Source organism: Paramacrobiotus metropolitanus, unplaced genomic scaffold (genome assembly GCF_019649055.1).
Source record: "Paramacrobiotus metropolitanus isolate TYO unplaced genomic scaffold, Prichtersi_v1.0 Parri_scaffold0000200, whole genome shotgun sequence".
Lineage (NCBI taxonomy): Eukaryota > Metazoa > Tardigrada > Eutardigrada > Parachela > Macrobiotidae > Paramacrobiotus > Paramacrobiotus metropolitanus.
In genome coordinates, this window is record NW_026570420.1 from 33,618 (window position 1) to 59,992 (window position 26,375).

The 26,375-nt window shown below is 49.6% G+C and overlaps 5 protein-coding genes and 1 long non-coding RNA gene across 6 annotated transcripts; 2 read left to right on the forward strand and 4 right to left on the reverse strand.

Annotated features, from left to right (window-relative positions):
* The first annotated feature begins 567 nt into the window (after positions 1-567).
* Positions 568-3,910, forward strand: LOC129600870 (atrial natriuretic peptide receptor 1-like). Its single transcript, XM_055499504.1, has 10 exons — positions 568-808; positions 1,003-1,087; positions 1,254-1,585; positions 1,663-1,969; positions 2,091-2,310; positions 2,809-2,956; positions 3,104-3,152; positions 3,297-3,346; positions 3,533-3,627; positions 3,694-3,910. Exons 4-10 carry the CDS (start codon positions 1,677-1,679, stop codon positions 3,736-3,738), a joined length of 900 nt encoding a protein of 299 aa, XP_055355479.1. The 5' UTR covers positions 568-808; positions 1,003-1,087; positions 1,254-1,585; positions 1,663-1,676; the 3' UTR covers positions 3,739-3,910.
* A 445-nt stretch (positions 3,911-4,355) lies between these two features.
* Positions 4,356-6,429, reverse strand: LOC129600868 (D-alanine--D-alanine ligase A-like). The gene is made up of 3 exons (XM_055499502.1): positions 5,864-6,429; positions 4,993-5,616; positions 4,356-4,629 (listed from the first exon to the last, which is right to left on the reverse strand). Exons 1-3 carry the CDS (start codon positions 6,275-6,277, stop codon positions 4,540-4,542), a joined length of 1,128 nt encoding a protein of 375 aa, XP_055355477.1. The 5' UTR covers positions 6,278-6,429; the 3' UTR covers positions 4,356-4,539.
* Positions 6,430-7,497: 1,068 nt separating this feature from the next.
* Positions 7,498-11,137, reverse strand: LOC129600873 (atrial natriuretic peptide receptor 1-like). Its single transcript, XM_055499505.1, has 17 exons — positions 11,031-11,137; positions 10,920-10,963; positions 10,814-10,852; positions 10,672-10,749; positions 10,472-10,603; positions 10,161-10,406; positions 9,962-10,100; positions 9,829-9,904; positions 9,552-9,771; positions 9,336-9,491; positions 9,189-9,283; positions 8,716-9,108; positions 8,245-8,467; positions 8,028-8,187; positions 7,905-7,953; positions 7,692-7,833; positions 7,498-7,620 (listed from the first exon to the last, which is right to left on the reverse strand). Exons 3-17 carry the CDS (start codon positions 10,829-10,831, stop codon positions 7,498-7,500), a joined length of 2,250 nt encoding a protein of 749 aa, XP_055355480.1. The 5' UTR covers positions 10,832-10,852; positions 10,920-10,963; positions 11,031-11,137.
* Positions 11,138-12,969: 1,832 nt separating this feature from the next.
* On the reverse strand, positions 12,970-18,133 carry LOC129600862 (RING finger protein nhl-1-like). The gene is given in 9 exon segments (XM_055499490.1): positions 12,970-14,110; positions 14,259-14,377; positions 14,499-14,559; positions 14,561-14,984; positions 15,040-15,502; positions 15,560-16,235; positions 16,330-16,464; positions 16,687-16,871; positions 17,573-18,133. Coding segments are annotated over 9 exon segments (3,060 nt in total). The 5' UTR covers positions 17,844-18,133; the 3' UTR covers positions 12,970-13,384.
* A 1,093-nt stretch (positions 18,134-19,226) lies between these two features.
* On the forward strand, positions 19,227-20,545 carry LOC129600861 (uncharacterized). Its single transcript, XR_008692157.1, has 3 exons — positions 19,227-19,446; positions 19,525-20,026; positions 20,088-20,545. It is a non-coding gene; the product is annotated as an uncharacterized LOC129600861 (long non-coding RNA).
* Positions 20,485-24,853, reverse strand: LOC129600860 (integrin beta-PS-like). Its single transcript, XM_055499489.1, has 20 exons — positions 24,636-24,853; positions 24,486-24,574; positions 24,302-24,409; positions 24,181-24,244; positions 23,993-24,121; positions 23,829-23,925; positions 23,682-23,766; positions 23,535-23,621; positions 23,395-23,478; positions 23,095-23,184; positions 22,852-23,037; positions 22,658-22,798; positions 22,295-22,596; positions 22,020-22,095; positions 21,883-21,964; positions 21,718-21,827; positions 21,261-21,486; positions 21,058-21,171; positions 20,809-20,996; positions 20,485-20,742 (listed from the first exon to the last, which is right to left on the reverse strand). Exons 1-20 carry the CDS (start codon positions 24,823-24,825, stop codon positions 20,659-20,661), a joined length of 2,532 nt encoding a protein of 843 aa, XP_055355464.1. The 5' UTR covers positions 24,826-24,853; the 3' UTR covers positions 20,485-20,658.
* Between the last annotated feature and the right edge of the window lie 1,522 nt (positions 24,854-26,375).

Below are 26,375 nucleotides of genomic sequence, written 5' to 3' on the forward strand. Positions count from 1 at the left end.
GTGGAATGATTAATTTCATTTTATTTAGCCGATTAAACGTCAATACCACCGATATGGAGGTATAGACTATAGATAAGAAGCGTGATGCAGCAAACCTAAACTTGCGTTCACTACAGCGTCATAATTATGTATATGGCTCGCGACAGCCTTGTTATTTGGGTTATAGTGCTTTCTTGGGCCGACACACCGTTGTCCTTCTAGGTGGCCATGATCTACAGTCCCCCTTCAAAAAGCTTGGTCAATATTGTGCCGCAGTTATGGCACTGGGTAGGTCGCGATGCCCCGCCTCCGGACAGACCGCGGTGTGGTTTTCAAGACAACGAATGCGACAACACCGACCCATGTACAGAATGTGAATTTCGTCTTTACGAGCTGCGAGTGATAAGACTTTTATGCTGTGGCAGACTTCAAAACAAAAACGGGCGGGGTTGGAGCTGCTGCGTGTGTGATTCTGGTGTCACTTTCCAGTCTGGCTTATTGGCAAGTGCCCTGCACACAGTGACAAACATGCAAATGAGTCTCTGGTCCAGTTTTGATGATGGACGCCAATGCATTTTACAGCTGGATGAAACGACGACAAGCGCTGTATGATCCATGGTGGATTCTAGATGGCGAAAAATTTTCCTGTGGTGGCGACGTTACACAAGCGTGCCGCAGTAATACACAGAGGATCGTGGAATTGAAACTGGGAGTCGTGGCAAAGTATGATGGCAGAGATGTGTACGCTTTGAACATCTCCAGCAATCTGACGACCGATTTGATCAAATGCGTGGCGAAACGAATGGATCTCCTTACGTCTTTGCACTAGGTAGGAGCGTACAAAACGAATTTATACAGACTACGTTATAATTTACTTGTACTGGCTTATATAAATAGCAGATTTTGTGGATGCCAACCTAATTTATCTAACCAAAAACCATGTGTGTGTTTTATGCACTACAACTTTGCTCATAGAATTTACAAGGCAAAATAATTTTATCATGATGACCTTTACTTAAATAGCTGCGAAGCCTTCACCGGAGCAACATCGCCCGTTTCGAAGGAATTGTTCGTCATGATGGACAGTGTTTCCTTATTTCGGAACACGGTGCGAAAGACACGCTACGTCAACTGCTCGAACAACAACATCTGCCAGTAGATAAGGTTTTAAGGTTATCTCTATTGTGGGAAATGATAGAGCTACGCGTCACTACGCGAAGACTTGTGTCTACCCCTGGTCAGTTATTATGCAATTTCGGGTTATGTAATTTTAGGGCTTGCAGTATCTCCATCGAAGTCCTGTCGGTTTACACGGGAATCTCAGCAGCTTGTGCTGTATTCTGGATTCCAGATACGCTTTAAAAATAGCGCAGGCAAAATATTACAAGATCCTGCATTTGTTGCAAGTCGCGGAGATTGCGGATGTGGAGGCTCTGAAAAGCCTGTGGAAATCTCCGGAAATCTTGCGGAAGGACACAAACGGCAAACTGCATGCTGTAACCAGAGCCAGCGATATGTACTCTTTGGGAATTATTTTCCACGAAGTGCATACAAGGTCGCTGCCATACGGCGCCACATTGAATTCAATCGAGTCGATCCAAAGCAGGTAGACTGATTTGGGCTACATACTCTGTTCTGGGAAGATGCAGTTGGTGATTTGTTTTTAATATTTGGCGTTTGCAGAAGCGGTAGAAAAAATGCGAAGCACCGGCGGTCCTTCGATATTCACGCTTCCGGAAAAGGTCATCCCGGAACGACTGCAAATCTTGCTGCGATTGTGCCTGGATGTCCCCGTGAAACGGCCAATGATTCAGACTTTTAGTAAACACTTTCGCGCTATCCAGCGCAAGCCATCGGCTTATTTGATGCAAGTGGTGAAAAAACTGCAGAAACACGCCGAGGCACTGGAGCAAGTAGTGGCAGAACGAAGCCGGGAGCTACAAACGGAAATGCTCAAAGCTGACGCACTGCTGCGGGAGATGCTTCCTGCGTATGTCGTAGCCTAGATTCGCTAAGGCATATCTGTATAAAACTACGTAGTTAGTATAAAACTAGTTTGTATAAGGCATATTAGAATAAAACAAGGAGTCACCAAGTTTTTCTCTACGCAGCTCCATTGTAAGGCGTCTGCGGAACAAGCAAGTAATCGCTCCGGAAATGTTTAACAGCGCAACCATCACGTTCAGCGATATACCCGTCTTCCAGAAGAGCGTTTCCGCGAAATCTCCGCTGGCAATAATCGCCTTCCTGAATATGGTCTACTCACATTTGGACCGTCTTATAGAAGCCTTCGATGTGTATAAAGTGGAAACCATCAGCGATTCCTATCTGGTAAACTGTGCTACTTTTCAAGCTTGTCCGGTAATTTCCTACGTAAAGGTTCAGCTAGCGCGAAGTTTGCGCTTATCACGAGGGCCACTTCACTACGATTATCAGATTCTCTGAATGCGCTCCGCAGTTAGTTTGTCGCTTACGCACCGACCATTATCTAGCCACCTTCCGCCAGGCAGTTACTATGATTCTCATAAACTTATATGGCGTGTACCAAGCCACCAGCCAGCCAAATGCAAGTTACGTGTTTAAACAGTGTGGCGTGGCGCGCCATAGTGTGAAGTTTGGCGTAACACGCAAATTTGTGTAAATCGCTGTATTGATTCGTCAGAAATTACCGGACAAGCTTGTAGCACGTTCAGTGAAATCATCGGGCAATTAAATCGACCATTCCTAACCATAGGACATCATATACCTATACAGGACTCATAGCACCAGTTACTGCATTATAAGAACATGTGCAAAAATGCCAGTACATCCCAGTGTACTGCCTTGCAGATTGCTAGTGGTCTACCCGTACAAAACGGACAAGAACATGCTCGGGAGACCTGCCGACTTGCCGCAGCTCTTGTCAAGGCCACCAACCGCTTACCAGACATCAGTTTTACCGGGAAACCGGTACAGCTGCGAATCGGTATTAATACAGGTAAACGCAATCGCATATTCATCAAAGATATTTGAAGCCCATAGGATACAAAATCAGTGAATACATTTGGTATGTTGTTACGTGATGTACAAGTGGCTGCGTTCCGACCTGCGCTGTCCGTACTGACAAGTCCGATGTGTGCTTCAGGGCCGGTGGTTGCCGCTGTGATTGGGACACGAATGCCGCGCTACTGTTTGTACGCAATTGGCCATTGCGCGTTAGTCCACTAAATGCTGCGTGCCGTTGCGTTATTTCTTTCTAAACATATATTTCGCAGCCACTTTGGTTAACTTTACTCTACTGCTTCGATGAGTACTCTAGTGCTTAATGCTTATGGCAGGTTTGGCGATACGATGAACACCGCTAGTCGAATGGAAAGTACCGGAGAAGGTACTCGTACTTAAATTAAATCATAAGTACCGGCAACTGATCGTGATTACATACATAATAATATTTGGCTGACTTGAAAACGTATTGTAACACAGATTTATGTTTGCCTTGTAAATGTGCATTCTGCAGAGCGCAGCAGCCACCTAAGTGACAGGACAAATGTTATGTTTACTTTTATTGTTTTAGAAGGAAAAATTAATATTAGCATGGAAACGAAAGTGCTGCTTGATAATAGTCCGGATGCTTTTCGCATTGAAGCTCGGGAACCAATCAGCATTAAAGTACGCGCCATGACCACAGCATTTCTGGGTCAGAAGAAGGTTTACCGAGCAAATATTTTTCTTTAGGGAAAAGGAATAATGCGCACCTTCTGGGTGGCAGAAAGAGCTTAATACGGCCTTTAAATTCTCTCAAAAGATGATCGAAAGATCTGTTGTGTTCGGGTTACTGAAGTGAGAGATATATGTATCCAACTAATTACTGCTCTTTTCTAACGACTGTTTTTCTAATGACTACAGACGACAGTACACTGTATGACTGTGTCTGCGGTAGATCGGTATGAGTACTGGGTGGCCGAACAAAATGTCATTCTTCTCTTTTGCTGTGTTTCTTGCGAACCATTTATCGCAATGTTTACTGCATAGCTTCGTTTGATAGACAATTCAATTAGCTACCAGAATCAATAAGATGGTTTTGACAAAATTAAACCGGTCTCCTGTGCAATGGTGCAGATTGCAATGTTCTGAAAATTTTTCGTTTCCCAGCTCGCAGGGCGTAGAATCTGGTGGCATTTCTTTCCGGTTCGGACTATTTGAATATTTTCAGCAGTTTTATTTAAAGCCAGACATATACTTTTAGTGAAATAAAAGTTGTGGACATGCTTCATGCGCTGGATGAGTTATGTAGTCAGCGACCTTTGTGACTTTTCCAAAACAATGCCGGTCTTTTTATTTGATTTTATTAGTATTTTTCATTAATTTTTGTTTGCGTGACAGAAAAACTTCCGGTCTATATTTTAAATACAAAGTACCGGTAGTTTACACATTGTTCGTGCAGAAACAATATTCCGTTAGAGCAGGCGGCACATGCAAAAGCAACCTAATCCTTTAAAAGGTACTGCATTTGTACATACGTAGATAAAAGATTCTACAGTAAATGATTAGAGCGTGTTAATTAATGGTTTTCCCAGTATATTACATATCCCGTCGCGTGCCGCGTGAAACTGCATAGTCGAGCATGTCCATCAAGAACTGCGCTGGTGATTCGCCGGTACTTTCAATAATCTGCAAAAAAGTGATAGATATACATATAAAAATTAGGTTTCACAAACTACTGATCAAAATTAATAGGAAATTAGAGATTACCCAGTGAATCTGCATATGTAAAAACCACCTAAATACTTGATTAAATGCTTCAAACAAAATATATTAATGCGAAAAACAACATGAAATAAAATTAATGGACCTAAAAAAGTAGACATTGATAAAACCGAATATAAAGTAATAAACTTTTTTAAACATTAAAATAAAGATAGAAGATAAAATTAATAAATAAAGATAAAATTAATAAATAAAGAAAAAATAATTTAAATAAAGATAAAATTAATTAAAACAGAGATAGTTATAAAAAAGATGAGTTGGATGTACCTTTCCTATGGAAGAGGATACGCTGAAGGACAGTCCCGGGTTGGCGTTGGCCTCCAGCACTGAGAGATTCCCCTTGACCGGGTCGTAGTCATCCGACCGGATGTCCAGTCTTGCGTAACCACTGCCGCCCAGCGCCAGGTACGCCCGCCGCGCCACCTCCACCACCCGCTCCGCGACCCCCTCCGACGGCACCGTCCACTCGTAGAACTCTTCGTGCGGCGCGTCCGGCGCCCGTTCCGTGCCATGGAGACCGTAACCCGCCCAGTATTTCTCGTAGGCCAGGAAGCGCTCCTCCACCGGCACGGCCTCACTGAAGCGCCGCTCCACCGGTTTGTACACCTTCACGCCGGTCTCCGCGTCGCCGCTGACCAGGACGGTGTACTCGCGGCCCGGGAGGTAGCGCTCAACGAAGAGCTGCGGGAAGTGGACGAGGCGGGCGGTCAGCCGCTCGCGAAGCTGCGGCACCGTCGACACGACGGAGTCGGCGGAAATGCCCAGGCTGGCGTAGGATACCGACGGTTTAATGATCATCGGGAAGCCTATTAAATTAACGGCCTCGGCCATATTGTCCTCCATCTTCTCGGGAAGGATCTCCACGAACGCAGCCGTGTTGACGCCATGTTTCTATCGGAAACTTGAATTACTGAAAAAATTCACTAAGCAAAATAAACAAAAATTAAAATCATACATACCATGGCCAAAAATACCAGACACATCTTATATAAAAAATCGATTCACTTATACCGATAAAAATATATCAATAAAATTAAAAAATAAATATAAAATATACGTATACAGTTTTCGTGTGGATACATAAAGAACAGATTAATAATATTTAGTAGGAATTATATCAGGATCATATATAAATTACCTGTAAAATTGCCTTCTGGTGCGGCTTGCTAGTGGTGTCATGGTAAAACCGGGAATCAGACCCGGTGAAGGGGATCCGCCGCTCCTCGATCTCGCGGACGACGCTGACGCCGGGATAGCCGTCGGTCTCGACGCCATCAATTAAATTAACCAGCAGCAGCTGGTGGTTTTGCTGGTCGGCGGCGCGCTGCAGATTATCCAGGACGGAGCGGAAGTTGTCGAGGGTCAGCACGTGGACGGATGTGGAAGTGAAGCCAGCGGCATCCAGCAGCGTCTTCAATACTGCGGCATCCTCTTGCTTCCCGTACTCGTTAACCAGCTGACCTTCCGCGCAGGCGGCTGCCGTACTGCCGGCGCCACCAATCAGGATACAGATGTCGGTGGTGTCGAAGAGGATAGCGCTCGGGCGGCTCATGTTCGCTAGGTCGTACCGTTTACACGGATAACTGTGGTAATTCTGTAGCTAAACCGTGCGGTGCGGAATACAAAAAATATGCAGTGATTATTTGAGATTTAAATAATTTTTTTAATTAATTCAATAGTTTCAGTTTTATACCAAAATTTAGTTATTGTGGATGTAGCAGTTAAAACGTTAAGCACGGCAATAAGCAGCAATCTTAACATGATAAATTTACAGCGGCTGCATGACAATGTTTGGTTACATTTGGACAATCAACTGGATACATTTTGCAGTGTGCCATCAAGATATCGTCCGGCTAATCAGCAGCATATCGCTGCACGATACAATAGGGGAAGTGTAGTCTTGTCGGTTATCAGTGCTCGCCACTTGACAGACACACTGCGGCACAGTGCAGCGCGATAATGAAGTTGGTGTGCGAATGTATGAAAACAAAAGCCAACCGTCTGACTCATTACACAGCGCCCTGATTAATTTTGTTATTTACCTGTCCGTGTTGTTGGCGTGTTCAGTGTACTACTGTACATGTATGTACTACTGTACTAATGTACGCATGGCACGACTGGCCACAGGTCAGCTGACCAATCGGCTAACGGCTGCAACCGGCGCTCGCGCAGGTTATAGAATGCGACGTAACATTGGCATTTCGGAGGACTAAGGAGGGGCTGATTTTCAGGCAGGATAAAAAGACAGTTTTTGTTGAGAAAAGAAGCAACACTTTGGCAAATGCTGCTTGTGTTCAGGAAACGTTCTGTATTGGTAAGAGATTGGACGAAGTGTACTATGTGCTAAAATGATGTGACGCTTAATTTTGTTTCTATCCTATGTTACTCCAGTAACCCAATAAAGTACCCTTTCTTTGGCAAACTTTTTGGCAAACTCAAAAATAAAAAAAAACCCACAAAATAAATTTTAATACCATCCATTTAAACCTATATCAAAGCCGCTGGCTGTTTTTCCACACAACAAAATTTAATCATCATTTTTGACGATACGATAGCTGATGAATTATCGGGTGAAGCACGCGCATCCTTGTATCGAACGTTTTTAAAATAAACCGGTTTATTTTAAAATACAATTCTGCGCCTCTTGAATAGCGGATTTAGCGCTTGTTTATCTGTTCACTGCACAGAACAAATCACCATTGGAGCCTGGAGCGTTGGGGTTAACTGAAAACACCTTTGGCTTGCGGACGCCAAAGGATAGACAGTAGTCGTCTACAGATAGGAGGGCGGAATGCGGCCGCGTCGGGCGCTGTTGCGTTGGCGCGTCACGTCCGCCGGAGCTATGGTTGTGCTGGTCGTCGGCTTCAGCCAGAACGTGGTCATCATTCCCTTTCCCTGGCAGAACCGGAAACAACAGGTGTTGTTGCAGGATTCAGCATACGTGTAACTACTGCAGTCTTTTTTACCTTGATGGGAATATCGCCGCGCAGTGCGCAGACAAACTCGGTGCTCTTCCGCAAAAGCTGCGCCGTGGTGCCGCTGATGTGAATGTGTCCGCCCTGGCCGGCGCTCTCCATCCTCGAAGCCACATTAACCGTATCACCAAATCTGCAAACAACCGCCCCGTATTTTAACCAACAAACTAATAAGGAGCGAGTGCTGCACATTAAGAAACTCACATGCAGTAGCGCGGGACCTTCGTACCGATCACTCCGCCGGCGCAGGATCCTATAAACCGACCCCATTTTCTTGGCGGCTTTATTATACACATATTCCATTTCACCCAGCATGGGTACGAGTACCTGAATGAATTCCACAGCGGACGCTGCAGCCGCTCAGGACAGCGCTGCCGATGGCGTTGTTGTACGCCGTGACGTTGAGCATGGCGACGGCCAGCCGGCACATCTCCACGGCGTGCGCCTCTTCCGACAGGTTGACATCGCGCGGAATCCCGCTGACGACCTTTAAACAGACATAGACTGTCACGGCTTATAAGCATCGCAAGAAACGATTAACTACCAGATAGCAGTCATTAACAGCCTCCACTTTCTGGACGCCCTGAAAACTGGACACTAGCAAGTCGAAGGTGGTCTGCACGCGCGCAATCAGGCCGATAATCTCGCCGGGGAGCGCCTGGTTGGCCCAGCTGGCGAAGCCTTGCAGGCTGGCGAAACACACCGACACATGCTCGAAGTATTCCGCTTGCACGGCGTTGTGATTGCGTAGCCGCTGGATGACATACCTGCCGATGGATGACCTTTTTATTACTCCTTAAAAAAGGTTGAATATACATTTGTTGTGTGACCTTTCCTAATGGCATTTACACCAGAAAACAGGCGCCAAATATCTACTTTAATGAGTGACCTTTACATACTAACAGGAACCCTTACCGGGACGACCTTTATTTTAATGTTATATGCATTATTCTACAACATTCATCATTACGTTCGTGACCTTTCATAACAAATCGCTTTTAACAGTATGCCTTACTGGGGCAGCATTAGCGCCAGGATACTGTCGCACTTCATCTGCTCGGCTTGCAGCTCCTTCGTCCGTTCCAGCACCGCCGCCTCCAGGGCGGCCGCGTACATCGCCAGCCGCGCAATCACCCGGTCGCAGACGTTGCTGTTGGGCGTGATCCCGGCGGCCTTGGTCTGCGCGAATTGGTAGAACGCCAGCAGCATGCGTTTGGCCGTCGGCCGCTTCTGTGGATCGGCCTGGCCGCAGCGTCGCACGAAGAACTGCAGATCCGGCGACAAGGAGTCCGGGTAGTTCTTGCGGTTGACGATGGAGCACGGAGCGCCCGTTAGGATATGAAAGACCACCACGCCGGCCGCGTACACGTCACCGGTCAGCGTGGAGGTGCGCGCGTTCTCCGGCGCACTGAACACGTCGTCTTCCACGGAGATTCCCCAATTGGTCGACGTGCGCTGGACGTACGCCGTCAGATCGCGAAAGCCGGCTTCCCGATTTTCAGGGTGAAGTGGCTGTCGATCAAGCAGCAGGCCGATCGCAATCGGCCGTGCGGGAAAGGCAACGAATGCAAATAATGCAGACCCTAAAAAGCATGACGTACAAGAATGTTTATCTTTCTGATCGACTGCGATTACCCGTAATAAATCCGCGATGAAAGACAGCTGGAACGTAGTGTCCAGGAAAATATTCTCCAAAAGGTCAATCAAGGAATTTTTGCTGCAGAAATGACTTAGGAGTAAAATATCCCCGTCGGCAAAAATTAGGCCGTAAAATTGGTTGATGTTCTCGTGCTGCAACACAATCGATGTGACGTAAAATTATATCGAATTTGGTAGGATTTCTGTGTTTACTTGAAGCTCCTTGATTAAGCGCCGCAAGCGGCCGATATCGACGGTGAAAGTGTTGGGCAGCGGCAGCGCTTTTACCCAGACGGGACTGCCTTTCCACGTTGCCGACCGGAGGACCACCGACATCTGGCTGTCGAAATGCGACTTACTCCATCCCTGCAGATCCTCCCGCGCCAAAAGCCACCAATCGGCTCCGCGCACCGTTAAACGTCGTCTCAACAGTCTAAATTTTATCGAGGTTAAATTAATGTTTTAACGCATGAGATTTCTTCTTCCGTACCGCGTAACGATCAGCGCGCCGAAAGCCGTGCATCCGAGAACAACAACGGAAACGGAAATAACGGTGCTGCGCATGCCTGCAGTATCAACCTTTAGCGCTATTCAAGACGCACCGGATGTGAATGTCAATGTACCGGTGAAAGCGCAGGGTCCATCTGTCCCGGTGAATCCACACAAGGGCACATCGGCCGGCGGCGCACTCAGCACCCAGCTGATGTTGAACGCGCCCAGGTTACTAATGGTCCGCGTGCTGGCGTTAAACAGCGAGTGTTTCTGCGAAAAGGTCATCCGTTAAGTGCTATTTGATACTGGAGTAAAGGAGCTTTAACCGACCGTCATCTTCCGTGTACCGGCGTCGAAAGCGTAAATGTCAAAGTCCAGCATGTGCACTTTGCGGGCGTTGATAAAGACCTGGTCAATGGAGGTCTGGAAGGCGTGGCTGGCGGTGCGCCGCGCCAACACTTGTTCCGGACAAAGACCCGTGTTGCGGCTGCCGTTGGTGGACGTTGCTTCGTGTACCAACTGGGTGAACATCTCGATGGCGTTGATGGTGCTGTGGGCGGCGTAGTTGTCTAACGGCTATCGACATAAACACTGTCTTTACTGGCGTCAAAATGATTACACTAGGAACGGTTAAGAATTACCAGTTCATCGGTTCCCGCGGTAAAATTGTACTTCTCCGATGCAAATTTGGCCAAGTAGGCATTTAGGGCGGCATAGCGGTTGCGCTCGGTGTGCACCGTCATGAACAGCATGGAGCGCGTGATGTTAAATGTCTGTTAATTGGGTGCAAATAAAATTATTATAAGAGCGCCAAGGTTTCAACCGTCGACGGTAACCTTACCGCTTCATCGGGTTCGTTAAAATGAGCGGCTTTCCCGAAGAATGCGGCTTGCTGCACCGGTTGAGTCGTTACGAACACCTACCAATCGAAGCGTTACAGTGCTTGCAAGTGTCAAATAACCGGTAACCGACAAAATACGTACATATTCGCCATTGCCCATGCCGAGCGTTGCTCCGATCTTCTACTTGGACAGAATATAATTCTCCTATATGTAACCCATTAGGTGATATCGGTTCGGCGGCACTTACCAGTATTTTCAGCGAAACCGTCGTCGGACACAGCAGAACATTCACTATACAGCGCAACCGACATTTAGCAATAAATTCAAGCTAAGAGCTTCACCGCAGCGGCATGATTACCTCGACTGCGCTTTTTTGGCTGTCAGCAGCACGGACACGATCGACGCCTCGTCCGTCCCACTAAAAGACAGCTTCTCCAGCTGGAAAGCCGGGTGGACGGACTCCCGACCCAGCTTTTCCATGGACTGCCCGATCATGGCGTACAGATTGCTCGTTATATGTATGTCCAGTAAAATGGTAAAATGCTGCCAACGGTACGCCGCTATGACGTCCAACACCACGGCGGCAATTGAGCCGTAAACGCCGGACATCATGACTGTCGGGTAAAGGTCATCGTTGGTCATGTCGTCCGTGCTCTGGCCACTGCAGCGCAAGAGTATTAAACCGTAAAAGTTGAGAGTTATAGATCAAAATTTACCTTATAAAAAGCGTTATACCAAACTCTGCAAGGAAATAAGAATGCTTAATTTTCGGAGCGAAATTGTTTAAAGTTTAATCATACCTCGGCACAATGCGGCGAACGTCTGCAGTTCCTGTGGGCTGCAGCCGATACTAATGGCCGCCGTGCAGCGCTCCTCGCCCGCCACCAGTTCATGCGCGTAGTGGTGTTGCGCCAAAAGGAGCGGCGCCGCCTTGTCCAGCTCCATGCAGTTAGGGAACGGCGGATCCGGAATGTAGTGCAGACCAACGCTGAGGTTGCCGTAGCGCTGTCGCACGCCGCTGACCGCGTAGTGCGCCGCGCCGTCCACCCGCGGGAGGGACGGCGCGACGCTGGGGTCCAACGGCAGCACCAGCAGAAACTCCACTTGGACGCTGCTCACCGCAGACAAAAAACGGAACGCAACGCAGAGAAATATCAGCGGATAATCCAGCGTCATTTTGACGGTTAATTAGTTAATCCAGCTGGCAATGAACAGATCCCGTGTTAAATGAAGACATGCGGCCCCGCACATTTTGTCGGCACATTTTACAGTGTGCTCGCCACAATTAAGCCGGGAGCTCATTAGCGGTGTTTGCGTTTCCGGTCTTTACAAAGCACCCACTAAATCTCGCGTCCCGGTATTTGTGGCTGGATCACCACTACGACAACTTCCGCCGGACTAATGCATCCATTTCCCGGACGTTGCTATCTGTTACGCTTTTTGCCACAATCTGCACAATCGACGCATTAGCCGCACTATCGTCCGTTGAGAAAATTGACAAGACTGGAATACTGTATATATTTATGCCGGTAACCATACGGCCGACGCAGCCCGTAACGGATTTTGCAGACCCAGGTCAGAAACAGCGGAAAAAGGCTATAATACCATCATGTGTAATATGCGCAGGCGTGCGCGCTGCATTTCATTTCCTGGGGCGAAATATGTCCCGCGTAGCGCACAGCAATCTTATCTTCTGCCAAATGCTGTTGCTGACAAGTTATACAGCATCAAAGAAGTTAATCCGTCTGCTTAGGAAGAATCGGATTGCAGAGTTGTCTGCGCACCAGCGTTAATCGCGACATGATCTCGGGAGCGTTGCACAGGTTTCCCTTTCTATTAGCCGGCTCATTTTCTTATTAGCGTAGTTAGACAATTTCGCTGGTCGATGTGTGACGAAGAAGCTGGTTTCCGACAAATCATTATCGATCACAATTTTTCTCATCTGACACGAGAATCACATTGCACAACTCTTGAAAAATCTAGCCTTAACGTTGTCCCGAAATAAATTAGGGAAGATGTCTGATTCCTGGAATTCAACTTCATATCTTTTAAATGGAACATAAAAAATTGCACTTGAGCACTGACTGTTTAGTAGTGGTTAATTTGTTATTGCTCTTTTTTGTTGACTCTTTTAATTTTACGGAAAACGACCGGGAAATTCAGGTATCAAAATGATCGTTATTTAATAATAACTGCAATTAAGTTTTGCGAATAGAGCATCTGCATCAGAAAAAGCGTCAGTAGCTGCTGCATAGATATCGCGATCAGACTAATATCGCGGTGCGTATCGCGTCCGGTAGCTGTATCCGCTGCTGGATCCGTAGTTGGCGTCGGGCCGGGCGGCGCTGTTGGCGGAGGAATATTTGCCGCTGGTGGCGGTGGTGGCGCGCGTCAGCGCGTCGCTCATCTCGGCCAGGATGTCGTTAGTCGGCCGCGTCTCCTACAAACCGCGCATTCTACGTAAACACAGACTACCCTAGCGTTACTCGACCTCGAACACACAGGCGGGGTGCCGGTGGCGCTGCGAGTGCGGCGGCGGCGATTGCTTGGCGGGACTTGGCGGGAGGCGTCGGAACAAGGAAGCAGGAAGTGAGATTATTGCTTAGAAACATTTATACAGAGCGGTACAAAGACTTTACAGAGAAAAACAGAAAGGTCATCGTTAGATGGTGCCGTAAAAAGACTATACAGAGAAAAACAGAAAGGTCACGGCTAGAAGATCTGGATGCGGTGGTTGTCGCGGTCGACGACCAGAATGTGCCCATCCGGCGACACGGCCACGCCCTCCAGCCCCTTGAACTCGCCCAGCACGGTGCCCCAGGAGCCGAAGCTGGAGACGAAGCGGTAGTCGCGGTTGCCGAAGATCTGCACGCGGTTGTTCCCGGCGTCCCCGACGAAGATGTAGTCGTTCTCGTCGACGGCGAGGCCGCGGGGATACTGCAGTTTCCCGTCCGTGGTGCCTTCGCTGGCGATCGTGGCGACTTGGCTGTTGTCGCGCACGTCGTAGACGACGATGCGGTTGTTGCCGCTGTCGGAGATGAAGATGCGGTCGCCGGTGGCCGACAGCGCGCAGTAGTGCGGGTTGTTCAGGGAGGAGGCGCGCACGCCGGCCGACCCGAACTTCCCCACAAACCGCCCGTCCAGCGTGAATTTCTGGACGCGGGCGTTGTCCTTGTCGCACACGTAGATGTAGCCGCCGCCGATGCACAGTCCGTACGGATACTGGAACTGGTTCTCCAGGTGGCCCTCGCTGCCGAAGGAGTGGATGAACCGCCCGGCAGCGTCGTGGATGCTGACGCGGTGGTTGTAGCGGTCGGAGACGACGATGCGCCCGTCCGGCGCCACCGCAATGCCCGCCAAGCAATCGAACTCGCCGGGTGCGCTGCCGTACGTGCCGAAGGCCTTGACGAACGTGCCCGACATGTCGAAGATACTCACCTGCAAGCAACCAACAGGGCACTGTGCTTAAGGCTGCGCGTGTTAATACATGTAACGAAACGGGACGTGTGTGTCAATCGCCATTCAGTTAGTGTGCACGCGTGCAACATGTCAGTTAGTGTGGCGGGCGGATGCAGCGCTGCGTTACCCTGTGGTTGGATGAGTCGGCCACGGCGATTCGGCTCTCCGGCGTCACGGCCACACCGCGCGGCCAGTTTAGCTGGCCCGGCTCTGTTCCCCGAGCACCTACCTTTGTAGGATTCCTCCCTGTCCAAAGGTCACCCCAAATTATTACACATTTACAGACCGATCTTCTAGTGACCTTTGGCTAGGTCGAAAGGTCATTTGAGATTATTACGTAACTTAAAATGGAGGAGGTGCTACTGACCTTTGCGCAGGTAGACACTATCCCGGGTAGCGCCCAGATCCCGGCCCGAGGAGGCGCCCCCGGCCGTACTCGTCCGTCGGCGATTGTTCGCGGGACTTGGCCTTGTTGGCTAGGTAGCGCGTGTAGTATGGCATTTTTTCCGCACGGTCCTCCTCGTCGGAGTCGTTGTTCAGCAGCGGCGTCCGGGCCCGCCGGTTGTTCACCGGGCTGGTCTCCCGCAGCGCCGACGCCGCACTAGCCACCGAGCTGTACGGTGAGCGGGCGCTGGTGGTGGTGGGGGCGACTACCGCCGGCGTGCTGTCGTCCTGCGACCCGGCCGTGGTACTGCCGAAACGCCGGCGCCGCCGGGCAATGGCCACTTCGCAGGCGCTGGACCCGCCGCGTCCGGAGCGGGCGCTGGCCGTGTCCGGGGTCGTTGTGTCGCGTTGGTACAGACGGGTGGCGCTGGTGTCGAAGTCCGTCAGTTCCGAGGTCTTCGCGCCGCCACTGCAACAAAAAATTCTACAATTTCTGTCCGGCACGGGCTTCCGGGAGATTTTACCGGTAGCGACGCCTCCCGTCTCCCGACACGCTCTCCGTACTGTCCTGCGTCTCCAGCCGGCGGGTGCCGTACCGTCCCCGTCCGGCCAGGGCGTCGGCGATCTCGTTGTCGGTGTCCCCGCCCGATCCCCGTCGGCCGCTCTCATCCACACTCTCCCGCAGCAATCCGAGGTCCGCGGTGTGGGATCTAGAGTCCTTGTACTTCTGGCGGCGGGCCGCTGGGTTCTCGACGGCCGTGGTGGGGGTCGTGGTGGTGGTGCTGCGGGGCGTGAACACCGGGTCGGTGCCTGTTGTCGAGCTCGGGTCCGTCGCGGTAGTCAAGCGGTTGACCCGAGCCAGATACGAGGCCGGCGCGCTAGACTCCCGTATGTATTCGTTGCGGGTGGGGAACTCCAGGGCGGTGGTGTTGTAGCGGGAGGGCGAGGATTCCAGGCGGCGATCCCGGTACTCCCGTAAATCTTCCCCTAAAATAAAACCGCCATAATTTTAACTTCGCTTCGGTTAACGAAGAATGCACTTACCGGCGCGTCGGGTCATGTATTCACTCTGAAACTGCGGCAGCTGGATTGCCGGTTGATTCACCGGCTGCTGTTGTTGCAGTTGCTGCTGCTGGGCGGCGGTCTCCGCTTGTTCCTGTTGCTGCCGCTTATACTCGGCCAGTGTCGCCTCAAACTGGCTCTGAATCAACTGCGTGGCCATCCGCTCCGAATTTGTCACAAACCGGTTGAAATGCATCGTGTTGACGTGTAACTCCCCGAATGCCAGGATGCACTGGTGCAGTAGATCCGGCTCCGATTGACCTTTGATGAAGCGCAGACTCTTGGTGAACTCCTGCGCGTCGGGACTGAAGTTCTTCAGGAAGTCCAGACTCTTCTGAAATTTGTCCTTGAAGGTGGCCGACTCGGCCATGAAGTCTTCGACAGTGGAGGCCGGATCCTCCAGCAGTTTGTTGGCGGCCTCCATGGCCACGTTCAAGGACTTTGCCTCCTCGTCCAGATTGTCCTGCATGTGCTGCATGGAGCGCTGCTCCGTCTGCAGGAAATTGTTGACCTGCGACAGGAGTAGTTCCTCGCGGTTGCGGATCTCCTTGATGTAGCGCGCCACCATGTCCTTGATCTCCTCGCGAATGGCGCTGGCGTTGGTGGTCAGCTGGGCTTCGTTGCGCTTAATGTAGCCGGCCGCTTCCTCCAGCCGCGACTAAATAGTGACCTTTTCTAACTGCCCTGTTTCTTAGATTTCTTAGGTTTCTTAGATTTCCTGCACTTCCGGCCACCGGAAGTCCCGGACTTACCACTCCGCGTTTGACCTGGTTAATGAGCCGGCCCAGTTCCCGTTTGAGGATCTCGGCATGGCCGTCGCGGCAGTCGTTGCACACTTTCCGATCACAGTGGGCGCAGTTTTTCAGCTCCGCGTTGTCGCCGCAAACCTGTCAACAATTTTCGGTGTAAAAAATTTCCGGCGTTGTTGATCTCTAACGGTGACGATCCCGTGCGGAAAACACAGCACAACATGTGTGTTGTTGACACGGTCGTGTTTTCTACTGGGAAATTCGCGGGGGCGGACAGTTGGCGCGGCTATTTGCAGCGCTCACCAACGCACACACTAATCGCCTGCGCGTCAACAGTATATACGAAAAAACCGGTCTTACCGTGCAACGCTGCAGCACAGGCGGCGCCTGCATCGCTTCCCCGGGATCCCCGCCCATCGCCTCAATATGGACCTCCATGAAGCGCACCATGGTTAGGTTGGTGGGGTAGTTTTCGGGGTTGGAGCAGTGGTGCTCGGTGCGGCATTCCGGACACTTGATCTGCCGTTTGACCCAGTCGTACAGTCCTGCAAGCACATGCGCCGCGTTACTCTTTCAGTCAGTTATATCACCGGATAGTTTATGTACTTTCGCAGCACATTTGCTTTTTGCCATTTACACAGGCAACAAACGTCGTCCCGGCTGGATTACATCAGCCCGGGAGGAAACCGCCGGCGTCAGCAGTGCTGGCTGATGTGCTAGTCGAGCTGATGGCACTATTAATACGCCCATCAGCCCCGTTGCGTAAATATCACTTGGCACCCGTAAATCATCTGGCATTTCAGACGATGCGGGCAGTGCCGAGCGCAGCCGGTTGACAGGAGGGGAACGCTTAACCTGCTTGTTTCCCTCCTGATTTTTCTTTCTTAACCGACTTAACTATGAAAAAATCAAGCGCATATATGACGCGTTCGAGGGAGTTGATTACCGGCTTCACCTTGTACTCACAAATAAGACAACTCCCCGAAAGTGTACACTGATATCAAATGTCTACGGCGTAAGCCATATGCCTTTAATTAAAAGCACGTCCTTCGATGCTTCCCTTGCCCACTAACCGCACCTCATAAAATTATATGTTACTTTTAACAAAATTAGATCTAATTTGGCATCAAGCTTTTCGGTAGAGTAGATAAACGATTTTAATTTGTATTCACAAACGAGACGACTCTCCGAAAGTGTACACCGGCATCAACTGCCCACGACACGAGCCTTATATAAACCGAATTACCTTCGAGACAGTGACCGCAGAAGGAGTGCTGGCAGGGCAGCATCTTGGGCACCCGGAAGCGGTCCATGCAGATGCAGCAGGTCATGAGGGCCTCCAGCTGCGCCGAGCCGGGATGCGGCAGACCACCGCCGCCCGTGGCGGGGGCGGGCGGGGCCAGCGCCGCCTTCTTGGCCTCCTCGGCCGCTTCGGCCGCCATGCGCGCTTTGATCTTCTTCTTCTCCTGGGCGATCTCGTCGTTCTCCTCGTCGTAAGGCTCGATGCGGCGCGCCATCCTGCCGCTGATTAACAACACCACACCCCAAACACCATAACAATCAGATTAAATAATAAAAAAACAACACTTGAGAGATTATTTCAGTGTTAGGACATTTTTGGGCGATGGAAGTAGACAGCGCAGAGGACGAAATGGAGCAGTGCTGTGATTGCCTAATTGAGCAAATGAAGGAGCGCAGTGTTTATCTAGATCGCTCTACAACGTTCATATCCGACTAATTTGCTACCCAACATCAGCGTTCGAACGCGGACGACTGATTTTCTCCTCAGCCGAACGACAACGTACGCACGCCGCATCTTCAGTTAAACTAAGCTGCTTTGCCGAGCCGCGGCTATTTTTACCCGGCCGTTTGACTCATCCCGCGCCGCAGCGCGTCATGCGGCTATGAATCGCGCTGTATCTGTCGGCTGCGCGTGTCCACGGCAAATGATACGTGGCCGCGACAAAAATAGACATGGATGCTGCTTATTCCAGCGAATGCCACCAATCCGGTTAAGTGCGCATACTGCATATATACACCGATCTAAATACATAACTCAATGCTGGCTCATATCTGCACTCCGTTTATATTACTGCTTGTATTTTCAACAACACAGCGAATTAACTGATTACTTAGGAAGAAAAGCACCCGGTGAAAAACAATCACTTTGCTAATTATTTTCAAGCGCTGCTATGTTTTCCGGTCAACATTAATCAGCTTAACAGGAAAACAGCGGCACCGGCTTTCCGGAAAGGTTGGATCACGGGAGCCGGTGTATGTTGTATTCGGTGTGTGGGAGACGGGTAGGGTTTCCTTGACGTCGACAGCGGCGTGAATAACCGCTCGCGCCAGCTGACCCTCAACGCCGACGTCGACGGTGCGCGGTTGGGATGTATGTACACGGAAGCAACACGCTACTCAATCATTCCTCTTGCTGCGCGGGTAATTATAGTTAGAACACAGCATCTGCCGGATGACCACACATTCCCGCGTCCACACCGGCACATGCACGTCACAACGCATTAAACTGCAAATGTACCCGGCTTGTTAACCCCACACGCTCCGGATTATCTTTAAATCTATGCAGCTTTTATTTCGAATTGCTACAACTTATTTACGGAAAATAAAAAAATTAAATTAAATTCAAAGAATAAATTAAGTTATACATATTTTCTGAAAAAAGAAATTTTCTGAGAGAATCTGCGCTAATATGAGTAATTAGATAGAAAAGGAAATTATCTAATACTTCTAAAATCCAAACCAATTAAATAAATAAATTATTACGTACAGTGGACGGTATACGGCAGTTTTACCGGGAAAACTGGCAGCTTGACTCACAAATTACCACTTGGAAATTTGCTCAGTGACTAACGCTGTTGATTATTATCGTAACAGAGCCGGCACATGTCGATTACTGTCAGATCGGTGGCAATAAGCGTGCACAATTTATTTGGCAGTTAGCTAATTTAATTGGCAACCGGCAACGCGTGCGCTTTTGACTGGTAAAAATGATGCACAGAACACAGCGGCAGTTCGCAAATGATACGCGTTGGGCGAAATGTTTTCAGTTGATCCTTGTGGGACTGAATTCCTTCAGCGACTGCCGGCCTATTACGGAAGGTATAGTTTAATTATATCTTCTTGTACACAAACTAAAATAATATCAGCATTCGGAAGTAGGAAAAAAGCTGTCGGCAGGTGACAATGCAGACATTGAGGAGAATGGGCGCTATTCGTTGACGCTGTTGGAGGGCGGGATTCTGCGCGTGGACACGATGACCACGCTGGAGGCGGTACGGTATGCTTAGCAATAATCTCTCCAGGAACTAATGCACACGCTGGGCTTCCTGCACGAACACGCCTGGACGGACCGCGACGCGTACATGTCGGTGCACATGCATGGACAATCTCATCGACTGTACGACTTTACACCTGTATTACTTATCCAGTTTCCCTAAATCTCTTATAGCGGAGGCCGTGCGAAACAACTTCCAGAACGGGTATGTTAACGCCAGCACGTTGGGGTGGCCCTACGATTACCATTCCATTATGCACTACCCTTCCACCGCCTTCGGGAAAACCCCGTTGACCGTGACCATCACCCCGAAACGATCCTTTCCCATTGGACAAAATTAAAATCTAAGCTACACGGATATAATTCATATCCACGAAGCGTACAACTGTTCCGTGGAACACAAAGGTCACCTTGTTTATTCAGCCGCACTACCGGGATCTTTATTTTAAAGTATTGGGTTTTGTAGAAGAGGTCTTCCTGGTGGGTGAGTACCATGCGTATAACCAGTCGCAAGCCGAGCATGTTTGCCACACGGTGGGCGCGGTGCTCGCGACGAAATCACAGTTGCAAACAGCGCGGGACGCCGGCGCCAGTTGGTGTCTGTACGGTTGGCTGGTGGACGATATGACGGCGCCCACTTCCCCAATAACATGCATGCACGCCCACCCGGATGGCTGGTCCGGTCAGATCGGGCGGATTAGCCGGGTCGAAGAGGAGTTTTGTCACGGTTTTGTCACGACGGCCGGTTTCTGGCGACGTGTTACGGGGTCAAGTTGCGGAAGGAGCGAAGTTGGGATGTGCCGGTGCATCCTAACAGTTTTTGTGGAGTACACACGACCGCACTGTACGGCAGACCGATGCAGTGAATTTACCAGTTATTTAATATTGTAACATCATGTTATTTGTTACATCTCCTTAAAAAGATTCCGGCATTCAAATTCTGGAGCTAAATTATATGCCGTGCGCAAAATAATAAGCACAAAAAAAATACGTTATCGTGTTGCTATCGATAAAATTCGGCGCCCGGTTCCATGGACTCAACGGTAGCCTTCGGGTGGGGCTTTCTCGTAGATGGGATTTTTATAAGTCTGCACCGGTTTCTGGTATATCGGGTTTTCGCTCTACCAAGACAGAATTACTGTGAATTCTGGACAAAATGCGAGATGCCGGTTAACGTTGCAGCCTACTTCGTAGTTCCATTCGGCACGCGACTGCCACTTGGAGCTCTCCACCTCGTCGCGCCACTTCTTGTACTGCCGACGGTCGTAGATGGTGACGATGCATTTCCACAGACAGAGCAGCAGCAGCCCAATTAGAACGATGCCCACGACCACGCCCAGAATGATGGGCATGGCTTGCACCGGGGCAGGACACACTGTGTATCAACCAAAACCCTTAAATAAATTTTCCGAATAAATGTCTATATATCGCTGAACCTTTATCGCGCTGCACTTCGATGCTGGTCGGCTCCGTCCCGTAGTAAGAGAAATAAAAGGTGCAGTCGTCGCTCGCGTCGCGGCCCAAGCACGCCGTCTCCCCCGGCAAGTCCGCTGCAATCGACTTATTCAATTACTTCATTTATTGAATTACTAGTACATTAGTCAGATTGGATTAAACAAATATTAGGTTAAAAAATCACCTTCGGCCACTTTCACCAGCGTGATGTTGTAAACGCTACAATTAGCGGCACACTGATTTCTGTCTGCCAGTTCCCCGGTCTCAAAGCCTCGGCACTGCGCACACGGCCGAAAGGTGTCGCACGGGCTGGGACAGGTCGGACACAGCTCGCACGTCGCGCCGGAGTATTCCTCCGAATCACAGGCGCACCGGCCGCATACGCACTGCCCGCGGCCGCTGCATAATTTCTACAATCGAAATAAATTTTTTATAATTTTAGTGAAGAATGATGCTTAATACTGACCTTTAATTTTTTTATTTTTTGAATTTTGCTATTTTTAAAAAATAATTTTGAAATAATAAAATAATTTTATAGTATAAAATATTACAAAAAATATTTTGCAGTTATTTTTATACTTTTTTATTTTTATTTATTTTTTTCTTTTTATTTTTTTTCTACCATAATGGAAGACGTTTACCCCGTTGGGACTGCGGCAGGCATCCGTCGACTCCTCACACTCGCACGCCTGCCCCGTCCACCCGGCCTTACACACGCAGGTTTTGCACTCGCACGTGCCATGATCCGGGCCTAAAGACAAGGTACAGTAAGAACCGGGTCGAACGGTCACCGAGACACCGCTTACCGCCGCAAACTGCCCCCTGGTGGCGGTCGCAGGAGAAGTTATCGCATTCGCAGTGTTTGCCGCTGATCACTTCGTTCACCGACTAAAGAAGCCGGAAATAAGATAACAGTGACCTTCAGCTGTGCGACCGTACGTACCTGCATCGGGTCGCATTGGCACTCACCGCAAACGCACTGTCCGCGTCCCGAACACAGCACGGCACTCGTGTTGTCGCTGTAAGAAAAATAGTAAGCCGATACTTAATTTCAAAAATAGAAAGAACGAATAAAATTATTTTTAAAAGTATTATAATTATAAAAACATTATTTTTTTATCATATAAAATAATTTTTTAATTAATAAAAATTAAATAAATAAAAAAATAATAATAATAACTAAATTAAAAATAAATATTAGCAACGAAGTAAACTTACGCTCGGCAGCCGATATTCTTGTCGTCGCCGGGCACCGTGTCCGCGTTGCACTCGCAGCTGCGCCCAAACGTTCCCGGCATACAGCTACACACGCCGCAGCTGTACGTGCCGTTAAAACTGCACTGCGCCGCGTTCTCCGGCGTCACCTGCATCTCTGCTTTGTCGCAGTTGCAGGTGGCAATAATCTCCAGCTCCACGAAGGTCTCCTCGTTGGAGGCTACCGGCGAGATTCGGAAGGGAAAGCGGTGCGGGCCGGGCCCTTTGGGTACGCCCACAATCTCGATATCGACGCGCCATTCGACCTGTTTTAAAGGTCATGGATTGTTCGAATTGTAGGTCGAAGAAGCACGGTAGCTTAATTACCTCGGAGCCGATGCGAAGACCTTTGCATTCCTTGGTCTTGTCGCGCGGCGCACCGGCCGCTTTCATGCAGGACGAGTAGTAGGTCAGCTTGACGAACTCGGACGGGGCGTTGTCCTCCAGCTGCACGGATTCCGTGATTTTCTGTCGAATAAATAAATTGTGATCCATTGATTGTACAGTGTGCAGCAACCTACGTTGTACTGGTCTTTGATCAGTTCGACCACGTTGGAGGAATCCGTGGCCAGCTGACCGGTGACGCAGCCTTTAATCAGCGCGCACAGCCGCTCGTAGTCCTCGTGTTCGGCTTCGGTGACGGCGAAGATCAAGTTGATGTCGTTCTCGGCGGCCACCTTGGCTAACTGACTTACCGACGGATAATCCTGACAAGTACAACCGTTACCGATCGTCGCTGCTAATTAAACTCCAAAAAACCTTGCCTGGACGGTGCTCTCGGAGTACTGCAGTTCGCCGTTGGCTTTCGGTACTAAATGGCAGAGTTCGTCATTTCGGTTCACCACGCCGCCCAACTATACATATAAACGAGGATAAAAAAGGAAAAAACGATAAAAAAAAGGTTATGCACAAATAAAAAAGGTAATGCACAAACATTGGATCAGCCTGAGCTGGACAAAGCTCAGCGAATACGAGCCGGACCGGAAACTTGTCAAAGCCGAACCCGGAACGGGCTGGGCCGGACTGGACAAGACCCGACCGATTTCATGCGTAATACAACTGACCTTTCCGTCACCGGCGGAATGGAAGGCCGCGTCCGTGGACAGCACGAGCAGGCGTCGGGAGTTGTCTCTCCATCCTACTTCTTTCTACAACAACGCTACCCGTAACGCACAAAAGTATTGTACAAGATAGTCGTAATTACCTTGCAGACGATGGCCTGCATCATGGCGTCAAAACCGCCCTCCGGTGCGTCCAAATTTCCGGAGATTTGCGCGTCATTGACCCTGGTCTAGTACACCACACACAAATGTAAACCGTTTCATCGCCAAGTGGAAGCTAGAGTCCGTACCTCAAACTCGTGCGCTTCCTCGCTGAGCGTCATATGATGGATGTACCCGTACGGCGCCGCGCACGACGGACACGGCTCCACCACCCTGCAATTCAGCCCCACGTTCATTTAACCAGCAGTGTCGTTACGCTTTTCGACGTTGCTTACTTTTTGGGAACGATGCTGATGTAGGGCATGAGCGTCTTGTCGACGAAGGAGCCGAAGCCCAGCCGGAAGTTGGTGGTCAGGTTGTTCATCTCCTCCGCTGCACCGACACCACCCACACATCTTAAAGCACAAAGGTCTCAAAGGAGACACAAGCGACGCCTCACCGAGGGTCCGTCCGAGCGAGGCGATCTTAACCTTATCGTCCAACATGGAATAGGAGAGATCCATCAGATAGTAGAGATCTACCGGTCGGCGGGTCTGCCGGAACTTCACCGTCAAACTCATCGTGCTGCCTATATAAAAGCAAGATCCGTTACGCTTTCCTCTTATAGATTAGGCTAATTAAGCGTACGTGGGCGCATCTTCATTGACACTTTTTGGGGCGCGATCTGGATCTCTTCGCTCGGCGGATTATCCTATGTAAAAACGGTGAAACGTTTGTATTACTAACGATTCCGTGGAGTCTGGCTTACGACGTAACGATCCTGGACATTCTGCGGCTCGACGATCTTTGCGTTGGAACACTTTTTCTCCAGGAGCACGGACGGCAGATCACAGCGACTGACGTACGGTGTAAAATCCTAAATTCAGGTAATTAAACAAATCAACGGCGGTTTCACGGGAGAACGCTTGAGGAAAGGAGCGAACGATATTTACTTCCTGCTCGCACCAGGCACAGCCGGGATGCGCCTGGATGCACGCTCCACAGGATTCGTACGGCGTGCAGAGATTCGAGCTGGCTGGCGCTGTAACGTCGATCAGCGTTAATTCATAAAATTCTCCATTTACTCCGATGCGTAAACGAACCTTGCGCTAAGCAGTAATGGCTATAAAAAATAATCCATAACACAGTTAAACGATACGGCCAGTTCGGCAGCATCATCTTCGTCTTCTTTGCAGACAGCTTAAAATGGAACGGCACAGACCGAGGAACGCAGCAGGAAAGTGGAGCGTGTGTGTGCAGGACTGTGTTAGTCGGTTTGTTTGCATTGCGCATATTTGCAGCCTGAATGTTGCATGCAGTATAACGATATTAATTAGCGTGCTGAACAGGTGTTCCCGCGTGTGTAAGTGGCCCATCGGCGATAAGACTGCTTAGCCATGAACAGATAACGCTGTCATGATTCACGGCTACCGGCTTATCGCTACCGCAGTCATCGCTCGCATTTCCCCAATTATTTACTTATACTGCCGGCGTTGCTGGCGTCAATTACATGAACTAAATTTACTAATCTGTATTTATTTCATAAACGCGTATACATTACAGATTGAAAAGAAAGAGTAATCACAACAACAAAATTGCATTTAAAGTTGCCGCTCCATCCACTGTTCCAAGTACTGAAGCGGCGTTGCCCCGCTGAATTTCTAGTGACAACCTTTGGCGGAGAAATTCATGGGAGCGAGGTTTACCTGTGTGTAGTTGAAGTCGTTTCCCGATTTCTTTTACTAAGAGTATGGCTAGCTTCCCCCATGGCCCAAGAGTTTCGAAACCTAGTGGAGAGAAGACATATCTACCCTCCAAATACGAGTACAGTCGTAATTTTTTATCTTCGGCCTCCACAGCAGCAGCTCCTGCGGTAACTGACGTGGATTGCAGGTAAGACATCGCAACAGTATCCACGCAGGTCGCGTCCCATGCCAGGCACATACCACGCTTCCAGGCAAAGGTTGTGCACCCATCTGGACGACGATCGGACGTGTGGGATGTACCCCGGGGTTCCAGCTTAGCCGGGATGCCGGCTGACACTAACGATCTACACACAATACTATTCAAACCGCCGTGGCGTGCGTGACTTCCAGCGGAAAAAGTGCAGGATAAGCCGTGGTGTCCATACTCATCTACGGACTTGTGACACTTCGCACATGAATGCGGCTCGCATATCTTTACGCCCAGTCTCAGACCGACTGAAATCTTTACTGTGTCGTCGTCAAGGAGGTTACCGATGTGTGCAGAGGGCAAGGCATTTAACCAAAGGCCTGCTTCCGGTGTTGATTGAGCCATTAAGCGAGCACGGTTGACCTTATCGTCGCGAAAAATGTCCAGCAGAACTGATAAAGACACGTTACATAGCGCGAGGTCCCATGTCCGTTGTGCTTTGCGAAAAGCTGGTTCGGGAAGATCTGAGAGACGCGCTTTTATCTTCCACAATTCCAGGGCGCTTGTAACATCTGCAGCAGGTTAACCAGGGATCAGTAGTGACACTAAGTCGGATAAGGAATGAATCGAAGCCAAAAAGGCTGGAAGTGCTAATTCCTCCGCTCGACGAATGCCAATACCGCCCCTGCTCACTGGGAGTGTCGCCTGCCGCCAGCACGGGTAGTCATCGTGGCCAGTGCGCACATTTTACTAATCGACCGGAGGGTGCAGGGGGTAAAACGTGGTCGTCGGACCTGCCAGTGGCACTGCCAATGGCATGGCATGTGATAAAACCCGGAAATTCTGTCAACTGGCACCAGATAAAACCTGGCAGATGCCGCATACAATGTGGCACCGCGTACAAACGGGTTCCGAAAGTTTCGTGAACTGTATGTACTACTTGAAGCTCT

Bases quoted from the DNA above. Each gene is read 5' to 3' on its own strand.
- LOC129600870 (XM_055499504.1), top strand. From the start codon at position 1,677: ATGCGAAGCACCGGCGGTCCTTCGATATTCACGCTTCCGGAAAAGGTC. The intron at 2,957-3,103 runs GTAAACGCAATC...TGTGTGCTTCAG, and splicing joins GCGAATCGGTATTAATACAG to GGCCGGTGGTTGCCGCTGTG. The intron at 3,153-3,296 runs GTACGCAATTGG...TGCTTATGGCAG, and splicing joins CGAATGCCGCGCTACTGTTT to GTTTGGCGATACGATGAACA.
- LOC129600868 (XM_055499502.1), bottom strand. From the start codon at position 6,277: ATGAGCCGCCCGAGCGCTATCCTCTTCGACACCACCGACATCTGTATC. The intron at 5,617-5,863 runs GTAATTTATATA...AGTTTCCGATAG, and splicing joins ACCAGAAGGCAATTTTACAG to AAACATGGCGTCAACACGGC. The intron at 4,630-4,992 runs GTACATCCAACT...ACTTTTTTGCAG, and splicing joins TATCCTCTTCCATAGGAAAG to ATTATTGAAAGTACCGGCGA.
- LOC129600873 (XM_055499505.1), bottom strand. The intron at 9,284-9,335 runs GTAATCGCAGTC...CATGCTTTTTAG, and splicing joins TCATCGCGGATTTATTACGG to GGTCTGCATTATTTGCATTC. The intron at 7,621-7,691 runs GTAAAAAAGACT...CGGTTCTGCCAG, and splicing joins GCGGCGATATTCCCATCAAG to GGAAAGGGAATGATGACCAC.
- LOC129600860 (XM_055499489.1), bottom strand. From the start codon at position 24,825: ATGCGCAATGCAAACAAACCGACTAACACAGTCCTGCACACACACGCT. The intron at 23,622-23,681 runs GTACGGACTCTA...GTGGTGTACTAG, and splicing joins AGGAAGCGCACGAGTTTGAG to ACCAGGGTCAATGACGCGCA. The intron at 22,799-22,851 runs GTAGGTTGCTGC...TTTATTCGACAG, and splicing joins TGATCAAAGACCAGTACAAC to AAAATCACGGAATCCGTGCA.